The 11441-nt window shown below is 40.2% G+C and overlaps 1 protein-coding gene across 1 annotated transcript; it reads right to left on the bottom strand.

Annotated features, from left to right (window-relative positions):
* Window positions 1–6989: 6989 nt before the first annotated feature.
* Window positions 6990–7916, bottom strand: LOC129722202 (chymotrypsin-2-like). Its single transcript, XM_055675488.1, has 2 exons — window positions 7807–7916; window positions 6990–7745 (listed from the first exon to the last, which is right to left on the bottom strand). The coding sequence occupies exons 1-2, from the start codon at window positions 7862–7864 to the stop codon at window positions 7033–7035; spliced, it is 771 nt and encodes a 256-aa protein (XP_055531463.1). The 5' UTR covers window positions 7865–7916; the 3' UTR covers window positions 6990–7032.
* Window positions 7917–11441: the final 3525 nt, after the last annotated feature.

Genomic DNA, 11441 nt, shown 5'->3' with positions numbered 1-11441 from the left:
GTTGCAGTGAACTGTGAATCCGCTGAAGCGTACTAAATTAGCAATTGATAGTGGTATGCACATCAGGTCAGCATTCTCCACATTTGGAATTCCCGGAACCACTCAACGCCAGCGAATCGTGACAAACACATTCCAACCGTACGGTTCGGATCCGGAATCCTTGTGTTAGACGCTGCTCAAGAAGAGGAACTCGTTCATTCGTTCGCTCCAGCTGATGAAACGGTTCTGTGGAATCGCAATGCGTATGGCATCAAGAAATTGAGATTTCAGTTGGCAGAGCAGTACAACCCAGCTCATTCGTTTAGTGGAATCGAGTGTGTCAGGTTTGCGTAAATGCTTTCTATTTCTCGATGCAATCAGAAGATATCTTTTCAGAAACCAGAAGCTACTCAACTTGCCGAATACCACGAACACTATCTTGTAGCAAACGCATTTTATACCGCCGAGAATTAATAATGGCGATGAAAATGCTGTTTGTACGGTAATTGTTGCTTTTCTCTTGACCAATATTCTTTAAGTTTTCATTTCAGAAATTTTTGAATAACCTCAAAGGCATGGTCTAACATTAACAAATCACTTATAATTCTTCAAAGTATGATTCAAATGCGTCAATGCGCTGCGAAACAATATTGTTCACAAATAAAACTGTTGAAAATTTTGCAAAGCTTTTTCATACATGGTGCTTCATATAATGTAAGCGGAAACTGTGTCCAGCCTATTTTACAAAGAACATACTTTAGAAATTGCTTTTGTACTGATTTTATTCTTTCCTCGTTGTACTGATTTTATAATTCAAATGCTGCAGTATCCCAGTATTGACATCACATAGGAAATATATATGGTTTTGATGTTATATAAGTACTAAAAGTTGGACCAAAAGCGTTTGATAAAGCCTAGCATGGTATCAGTCTTGTGAATTTTTGTGTTTGAAAGTTAGTTTGAATTCTAAGATGACTCCTGAATCCCTAACGATTTAACAGTTTTCTATAGTTTGATTTTCCAATGTTATTATGATATTCGGTGTCGCTCTTTTTCGACAGAAAACATTTTTCACTTTTATTCTAACAAGCTTTTTTTGCATCACATATAGAGTATGTGTATCTCATTCATAAATGCTGAAAAAGAACTCCATGTAGCCGGCATAAACTAACACAATTAGTTTCTTGAAAATAAGGAAAGTGTCAATAAATAAAAAGGGAGGGGTCCTGAGATAGGGCCTTGCGGGACACCAGACTTGAATCTATCTAACTGCCTAATAATGTTAAAATCAATTTTACATCCAAAACGGTTTGTTTGACCGGTATAGTGTCTTCGGCGACGTTGTAGATGATAGTTTAGTCCTTCCAAAATATGCAATCTGTAAAAAAATGAATAAAAAAATTTTGTTGTTTTACAATTATTTTTGCATTTTTTTTAAATTTTTCTTATTTCGTCAAGTCCAGTCAACTGTCAATGTTGAGTTAACGATGTGTAGCTAAATAAATCCGATTCGTAAAAAATAACAAATAAATTATTTTTTGACGATTTCAGTTCATTACATACTTCACTTTTAAAGCGACAGACCGATTAGCGATCCAGTGTCGAATCCAGAATACGTCGCCATGTCCCTCGGTCTTGGGCTGCTATCCTCCAATCGCCCCTAACACCTATTTCGCGTGTATCCTCGTCGACAGCACACATCCAACCAGTGCGGGGTCTACCCCGAAGTCGACGACCTCTATAGGGATTCCTGCTGAACATAGCCTTCGCTTGACGCTCAACCGGCATTCTCGCTACATGCCTAGCCCACTGAAGCCTGCCGTGTTTTTTCCGCTTGACTATATCCACCGATTTGTATGCCTGGAACACTTCATGGTTTATGCATCTGCACCAAACACCATTCCCTCACTAACACGCAGAGAATCCTGAGTAAGAATCCCCAGGATACCTTTAACTCGGTTACGAAATCGTGAAAGAAATCGCACACATCATCAAGAGGATTCCCACTTAGGGGGGGGGGGGCATTCCTGAAGATTTTTGTTTTTCAGAAACTCTTTTCAAGGACGCTCACGAATCCAATGTAAGGAATCCTAGAGAATCTATGCGAATCGTATGTGTTCGCCCGGGTTTTCAAGTTTGCCGCCAAGGGTTGAACGCAAAATCCTACGCTCAAAAACACCAAGAGCTCGCCGATCAGCCTCTTTCAGCGTCCATGATTCATGGCCGTAGAGAGCCACCGGAAGAATCAGTGTTTTATAGAGTGCAAGCTTAGTACGGATTTGCAGACTGCGGGACCTTAGCTGGTTACGTAATCCGTAAAAGGCCCTGTTTGCGGTTGCTATCCGCCTCTTTATCTCACGGCTAACCTCGTTGTCACATGTTACTAATGTTCCCAGGTAAATAAATTCGTCGACTACTTCAAATGTTTTCCCATCTAGAACCATCGCAGCACCAACATCCAAAAGACTACCACGCACTCTGCCAGCCACCATGTATTTCGTTTTGGCAGAGTTTATGATAAGCCCTAATCTCTCAGCTTCCCTCCTGAGAGGTCCGAAGGCCTCTTCCACAGCTCTACGATTAATTCCAATAATGTCGATATCATCCGCAAAACCTAGAAGCATGTGCGACTTCGTAATGATGGTGCCGCTTCTCTGCACACCAGCCCTCCGTATAGCACCTTCCAATGCGATGTTGAACAATAAGTTCGACAGCCCGTCACCCTGCTTCAAACCATCTAACGTCACGAAAGATTCCGATATCTCACCGGCTATCCTGACGCTTGATGTAGAACCTTCAAGGGTGGCACGTATCAGCCTAATCAGTTTTGTTGGGAAGCCATGTTCGAGCATAATCTGCCATAACTCATTTCTCTTAACTGAATCGTACGCTGCCCTGAAGTCTATGAACAGATGGTGCGTCTGCAAGTTGAATTCTCGAAATTTATCCAGGATTTGTCGCGGAGCGTCCCCCTCGAAAACCGCATTGGTACTCGCCAACAAAGGTCTCTTGCAATGGCGTCAGTCTGTGCAGCAGGATGCGGGAGAGAATTTTGTACACGGTATTGAGAAGAGTTATGCCCCGACAATTGCTACAGTCCAGGTGATGACCTCTTTGTGGTTCGGGCATATGAGACCCTTCAACCAGTCCGAGGGCAATTCTTTCATTTCAGTTCATAATTATGTTTTTATATGTTATTTTTGAAGTAGAATACTTCTCTCAAGAAGTTCGGCTACATAGGGATGTGAAATGAAAATCTAAAACCGAGAAAAGTGAAAAATATGTCCAATTTCAAATGCTAATAAATCGGTTAGTATTCGATGGATTTCCTTCGTTCTTGCAGCAATAGATTGGAAAATCTTCTAAGATTCTTCCCAAAAGAAGATAATTGTAATTTTATTATTCAAACTATTGTACTATTGAAAATAGTCAAGCCTTGTCAAAACGAAGAATTCGACCTCTGATTGGTCGTTATATGATTGCTTCCCAAGCACGGTCGACAGAATCATATACCTTGCAATTGAAAACATGATATTTGGCCTATATAAGAGCCTGTTTTAGCTGAAGTCTCTCATGATAGTTTAGACAGCGACAACAGCAGTCCTTAGCAGCAGTACTAGCCCTGTGGTTGCTCACCACGTCTCAGGAGCAGCACGGTTCTTCTAAGCGTGTGTCCCCAGACTGCCATTATTCCCCCCGTGTTGGGTTGAAGGTTGCCATCAGGAAATCCAATTTTAAACATCAAAATGCCTTTTTCAGGGCAAATAAACAAGTCATTGAAAGTTAATAGTTTTTGACAACGCAAGCAAGCATTCTGTGTTGGATCCCAGCAATTTAAATCTATCGCGCCCGTCTTATTCACTGAATGTGAAATATCTTCCACAGTGCATGTTGTCCATGTATCTGAATTCCCCCACTGTTAGGGAAGCTCAAAGGTCGCGATCAGCAACCGATTTTGAAAATAGAAATGTTGAAAGCCTTTTTCAAGGTAAATAAACAAGTAATTGAAGGTTAATAATTTTCTGGCACCAACACAGGCAGACATTCTGTGCGGGATGCAATCAAATTCTGTTGTAGTTGTCTAATTTTTACTTTGTTTAGTAAACCCCCCACTGTAAGGGCAGCGCAAAGGTTGCGATCAGCATGACCGTCTTTGAATAACAAACTGCCCTGTTAGAACGCATTCACAAAAGCAGTTACTTCGACTATGCAGAGCTAATGTGAAGTCGATTCAATCAATCAGCATGAACAGAATTTCATCGTCTCCCAGCTGCCAAGTTGCAACATGATGCAACACGCAACAGCGAGCAAACGAAATCGCTTGATGTTACTAGCCGCAATACAATTAGGGGTTAAATCGTTGCGTGTGTGAGAGCACCATCGGTGTTTATTCGCTGGATGTAAAAATCAAATGCGAATTGTGGAATAATTCGTCTAAAGAATATTAGAAAATGGTACAACTGAAAAGAAATGCGTGGCCTATTTCATAGCACCCTTCGGCTATAAAAGAGTGTTTCTGGGAAAACTAGCTACATTCATTAGTCGGAAGGTGAGCAGGATAGACCTCCACAACGTTGACAGCAGTAGCAGCAGATATCAGCACTCAGCAGTAACAGAGGATAGCAGCGGGTTGCGCCTGTGGCTGCCTTCAAATTAAACGAATCACTTGCTCTGTGGTTGGTCACCACGCCTCAGGCTTCTGCCAGGCTGAACGCCAACGCAAGCGGTCGGGCGAGATTTTTGCCGTACATCATCCGGCACTTCCTTTAATGTAAAAGTTGGATTATTTTGTTCAGAAGAATATTACTGTCGGTAATATTACAAAGATGCGATTGCATTATATCCGATATGGAATTGAATAAATGTTCTTTTGAGGACAAATAAAACACTTAATTTGAAGAGTTAATAGCTTTGGGTACCAGTAGCAGTATGGTAACAGCCTCAGCGGTAGGTGCAGCCGGTACTTCCATGAGACCGATGCTATAAGGAAGTAAATGGAAGCGGCACGGCGAAACAGTTCGGGTGTGCTTAGACGCTCGTCATTTTTCGTTGTTGATATTATTCCCCACATGAAACGACGCGCTTTCGTACGATAGCGGCGGTATTAGCGGTAGATGCATTTGGCAACACTCACTCCAGTAAAGCCGTGTCTAATTTTCAATGTGAAAACACCTTTCTCTTGTGTTGGCCGTGCGCATCAGGCCTCTGCCAGGCTAATCGCGAAAATCGGCGCGAACCGATTCGCCCGGTCGCTGCCGTTCCTGAATGCGAAACCACTATTTTCATCCTTGCCGGTTGATGGTTTCGTTTTCAGTGTGAAAACAGCCTTTAACTTTGTTATCAGAGTGCCTGACTACGATTTGGTAATACTGTTTGAATCAAATGTTTACAAAATTTTATATCATTCCTCTTTCTCCCATTCAATAAAACAGGTAATACGATGCCTTCGTCATGCGCAAGTTCCCCATAAGTCCCGCTATAGGCGTAACACATAGATACAATCAGCGTCATATCCGATTTTGAATTCAACAACAAACAGTCCTTTTCAGGACAACCAATCAGATGAATTGAAGATTTAATATTTTCTCGTTCTGAACTTTAACCAAAAGTTAATTATCTTAATTTGAATTCACATGTACATATACTCTGACTGTTGAAACTTGTTTGCGCCACAAAGAGTTTGTACTTTGCCTGTTCAGTGAGGTCGTATTTATATGTGCAAACTGAAATTGAGTTCAGAAGGCAGAATTTTCAATACTGCCAATGAGCGGTGAACATTTTTTACTAGGAAAAATGACTGACACGCAAGCAGCCGGGTTATCTCTCTTGTAAAAGTATTCGACTTCAACCTTACGGTCGTGGCTTTGCAAACAACCCTGCTGTTATTTCAGATCAATAATGTTACACTTTAGCTTTTGCAAAGATATTAAATAAGAAGTCTATATCTCAAAATGAAACAAAACAAAACTGGACACATTTTATCTCAAATAATAAAATTTGTAAAATATAAACTCCTTATGTAAGTCATATTTTTTTCAAGCTCAACCAAACTCTATCGAGAGTATCAAACTGATATCTCAATCAGTTTTGTGAAAAAAATTGGTTCACGGAACAAAACAAGGAATCCGAGAAATCACAAAACAATTTTTGCCGCGTATATTTATAGAATCATCGAAAGCGATAGAGAATCAGTTTGGATAGCTGATTGATTATCACTTGAATGATTTTTATATCCTTGTTACAGTCTCTGCATAGTGGCGAAATAGAATTCAGAAATATTGACCATCGTTAACAAAAGCTCTGAAAGTATACGATTGGTGTATATTTTGGTAAACTGTTTAGCAGCTGCCGTTGTTTTTGTTTTCTTCGAGTTTTAGGTGCAAGATGAATTTTAGAATATAGAACTAAAACACTATCTATAGCAAAATTGTAAATATATATTTAAACTTCACCATAAAAATGTGAATAGATCATAATAACATTAAGACGAAAACTATTATCTACATAAAATAGTAATGTCGAAAACCGAGAACAAATTTTACATAGAAAATAAATGAATAGATAAATAAATTACTACAGGAACTACTTTGCAAACTTTTGCCATTTTTAGCCACAAGATTTATAACTAAAATATTTGCGTTGTACATAATATATGAAGTAAGCTCCACTAAGAACTCTCCCATCTTAACGTTAAAGAGGTTGTTTCTATAAATTTTAGTCTTGTGGAATGAGTGATAACTTCGTCAAGAGTTATTTTCAAATTTCCATAGAAAACACGCATTTTACTTATACAAACGTCATCATTAGCGTTCGAAAAACTTTGCTTTAGAAAAAAACAATCAAAAAGATACAAGAGGGATTAAAATAATAAAAGAATCTCTGTAATAAATAAATCCAAACCTACAAGGCAATTTTTAAAGTGATATCTTTAAGATTCAGTAACGGTCATTCATCGATTAAATATTCAATGCTTTCAACACAGTTGAAAAATTGAAGAGTAAAAACCACAGTTAAAGGAAAACGAAAATTTATTACACGCCTCAACAAAACGACTTACACAGCATTGTTCAGAATCCAGGTGCGATGCGACGAGACACGAGCGAAGACATCCGGAGAGCCCAGGCCGCACGGAATACCCCACGATACAATACCTTGCTGCAGACCACCATGGACCAGTGGGCCACCGGAATCTCCCATGCACATACCCTGACCCGATGGGCTCAAGGTACATACAGTGGTATCGAAGACACGAGCTGCGTTTGCCGCCGAATGACGAGAGCGGCAATCGGCCAGGGTAATGATACTGGTGCTCAGCCACTGCAAGTTGTTCGGAATGCCAGCATTGGCTCCCAGCTGTCCCCAACCCGAAGCTAAGGCACCGCTGCCGGTGTTGATGAAGTTCATGGCCAAACCAATGGTCTGGACAAGATTGTTGAAAGTGATAGTCGAAGCCGTCTGCACTAACGATACATCGTTGGCTAAGGTGTTGGCGTTGTACGATCCATGATTAACAATACGAGCAACATTGTGCATCACACCGCCACTATTCAGCAAATGGGTTCCTACAACCACGCGGGTGTTGGCAGTTGTGCGTCCGATAGTGCAGTGAGCTGCCGACAGTGCATAGCGGTTGTTGATCACTGAACCTCCGCAGAAGTGAGCGTTGGCAGCCGAGCGAAGCGAAACCTGGTAAGGAAACTGTCCCGAACCTGCGTTCGAACCTCCGACGATGCGTCCTTCCCACTCGGTGTATTCCGCAGGAAGAGCTGTAATTTAAACGTACCTCATAATAGTCTCGACAATAAAAGATGTTTTTCCTCAACTTACTGCCGGCGAAAACGGCCACGGCACTGACGACCACAAACAGCAAGCTTAGACGGAACATTTTGTATTCCCTTCCGATGGTTGACTAATAGACCAAATCGGTTATCCACCATGGTTTATATAGTTACGCTCTTATCTGAACTTCCAAAGATACAAGCATCGGAGCGATAATCGGAAATTCAAAAATCACAAACCCATACACTCGAATCCGGGATACATGGCATGGCACGGGCATTGATTTATGATCCATTTGACATCAGGTACGAGCTAACATCGGCTTGTTTCGGCTACCGTACACTTGATAAGCATGTGAAACATCTGTACTGGTAATTTCCCCGATTTATTGCTTCGAATGTCATTAAGCTTGCTGGTTGCGACACACCAGGTAAGATATGAATTTTTTTTTTTTTTGAAGTGCATGATAGGATTGGATGCACTCAACACTGTTAATCTGATGACATCAAAGAGCCATGAATTGCAAAATACAGTTTTCAGTGTCAGTTTAGTATATAAATATATACCTGGTTGGGAATCCATAGTCGCAAATATATATATTTTGCTTGAGCTTGAGCTTGAGCTTGATTGATCACCACCGGTTGCCACTTCGTTACTGACCAGGATCGATTGGAGTTGTAAATCGATTACTGCTTGGGATTTAGCTTTTCGATGTGCATCTCCAATAATCCCTGCATGCTGATCAGTACCGACGCCTGCCGGTCCAGAACGTAGATCAAAGGAAGGAAGGAAAGGGGTGTTAGTTCGATACTTGTTGTTACTAGAGGCCGGATATACTCCTGCACACTCCACAAGCACCACGGGTATAGGAATTTTGTGTTAGTTGTCTGTCGCGTTTCTTCTCTACATAAGATAAAACGCTTGGCGGTATTTATGGGCACTCGTCCACTAAGATATTTTTCGCGAACCTATCTTTTATGTTTCTAAGACGTTTCATTTCATTGATTAAGGATTTTAGGAGTACGACGGAAATAACGAGTTTTGTACTAATAGAGGAACTGACCGACTCTTCCGATTTTGAACCCGACGTGCACGCACTTTCCCGAGGTAAGTGGTGCGATCTTCGATATATGAACTCACGAAAGCGCGCCAGGTGCATGTGCATGTTTGAAACCTTATCATATTTGCAGTGACGGGGTACCAGCGAATCGTGGAGGTTAAGTGATTTCGGTTACCTTACGTATCGTACGACTCTACGCGTTTCTGCTCATGAACACCTTAATTTACCCATTCACGAATCAATGAGTAGCTTTATTTCGTAAAACGTTAAACTTTATTCGGAAACTGTGAGCCGACCGCAATTTTAGAGGATATAATATCTACAACGCGTTTTTTCTCTTGTAATATAATTTTTCGAGAGTTGGTGCTAGATAGAAAACAACTCGGACGGAATCTCTAAGACCTCCCGAACATCTCACTGTTACACCGTGCGATCATTGAAAGGTAAAGCCATCGTACTCGAAGAGCAATACTGTTCACGAGAGTGCGCGCGAAATCCCCGACAGACCGCCTATTGCGAAAACAAGCTCGACGCGTTCGCTACTGTAATGAACAAGCTATGTCGCTCATCTAATCTGTAAAATGGCAAAGTTGCATGAATTCGAAGCCTGTGAAACTTGTACAAATGGAACATATGCTAGTTCCAAATTTAATCACAAAACGCCGAACTAATCACGATAAATATAATGTCGTTGAGGTCGCCACTTCGCCATACATGATTTCAGCGCAACTGAATAACGTTTTTGTATAGCAATATTTGTCAAAAGCTAGGGGATTTGTTAGAAAAAAATTGAAATAAATAAATTAACGGCATGCCAAATATTACCGATGCCGGAAGTTTTGGTGATGGCATTTTTAAGTATCACATATACGCAGAGAAATGGCAAGTCAGTTTGAGCTAACTTTGTGACACGGTAAGTTTCATTTGCTTTCTGTTTTTAAATCGAGCGATCGAATTCGTATGATCTCTGTTTCTACACCAATATTAAAAGATGTGAAAACATTGTAAAATTAACAAACCGATGTAATTTGTCAATGGGCTTCTTTTGTATAATGCCCGAGTATCCGCCAGTAGACGGCGCTCCAAGCGTCCGTTTCTTTGGCGCTTTTAGCTTTGATTCTTTGATCTTTCTGTTAGGTGCGTGCCACATGCTAACAATAAAAATTCGATATTTTTCCTTAACCACTAAGTATGAGCATGAGCAAAACCACATTATTTAAAAAAACGACGTGAAAAAAAAAACCGCGGTATTTGAAAACCCGTTGTAAAAACCGTGTAAAAAAAATCACAGGAAGGTTGTATGCAAAGCCACGACCGCAAGTTGAAGTAGAATACTTTTACAAGAAAGACAACCCGGTTGCCCGCGTGTCAGTCACCTTTTCTAGTAAATAAACGTTGACCGTTCATTGGCAGTATTGTAATTTCACTTTGTTTGATATTTTGAATCTATTTTATTGAATATTTTTAAAATTTTGCGCAAATGAGAAGTTGAAGTGCTGCCGAATTGTAATATGCACATGCGATGCGATTCGCCTTACCGTGGTGAAGTGTACAGCTCTTCTTAAGGCGAAGTAGAGCTATACATTTCAACACATTTCGTCTTGCCGAATCGCATCGCGCCGTCATTTGCGTTCTGCATAACCATAGCCAAACACTTAGCGACGCAAACACGTAATAATAGCCAGAGCATGCATGTAGATGACGATAATCAACTTTGGATTATAGCGCAAAACGAGAAAATATTACTTCTTCAAATATTCATTTGTGTTCTTCAAATTTCAGTTGATCTCTGATATCTGATGTCTGTTTAATATCTGATGAAGGCTCTTATATAGGCCAAATAATGCATTCCCAATTTACTAGGTCCATAACTCTGTCGACCGTGCTTGGGAAAGCAATCATATAACGACCAATCAGAGGTCTAATTTTTCGTTTTGACAAGGCTTGACTATTTTCAATAGTACAATAGTGTGAATAATAAAATTACAATTATCTTATTTTGGGAAGAATTTTAGAAGATTTTCCAATCTATTGCTGCAAAAACGAAGGAAATCCATCGAAAACTAACCGATTTATTAGCATTTGAAATTGGACATATTTTTCACTTTTTCGGTTCTAGATTTTCATTTCACATCCCTATGTAGCCGAACTTCCTGAGAGAAGTATTCTACACTCAAAATATTTTTCACGTTATTGTTACGTGAAATTTCCTGTACTTAATCATTTTCTGTCAGTTTTCATGATTTATGTGACAAACATAACATCTACGTGAAAGTCACATGCATACTATGTTTTATCACGTAGTATCTACGTGAACCTTGCAACGTCAAACAGAATGAACTCTCCGTGCGAAAATATACAAGAATCAAAATGGCGAAGCTGTTGTGTAATTCGGTCTCTGAACATAAAATTGATTTCATCGATGGCTTGCCAATGAGTGAGATTTAGGAAAAACCATAATTCGACATGGAATCTTTAGCTTACAGATTTTGTACAGATTCAGTTCAAAGATCCAGGAGTTTCCTGAACATAAACAGTAGCAGCTAACAGTAATTATAGACGGTCAGTTTTTATGTCGTTCAATCCATTTTCGAATTGGAAATTTTGCATGCCCGTGCGATTT

Source organism: Wyeomyia smithii, chromosome 2, assembly GCF_029784165.1.
Source record: "Wyeomyia smithii strain HCP4-BCI-WySm-NY-G18 chromosome 2, ASM2978416v1, whole genome shotgun sequence".
NCBI lineage: Eukaryota > Metazoa > Arthropoda > Insecta > Diptera > Culicidae > Wyeomyia > Wyeomyia smithii.
Note: the sequence above shows the minus strand (reverse complement) of the source record. Positions and strands in the feature narration are given on the sequence as shown.

Coding starts and splice junctions, on each gene's coding strand:
- LOC129722202 (XM_055675488.1), bottom strand. CDS start 7,864: ATGTTCCGTCTAAGCTTGCTGTTTGTGGTCGTCAGTGCCGTGGCCGTT. Junction 7,746..7,806: donor CGTGGCCGTTTTCGCCGGCA/GTAAGTTGAGGA, acceptor TTTAAATTACAG/CTCTTCCTGCGGAATACACC.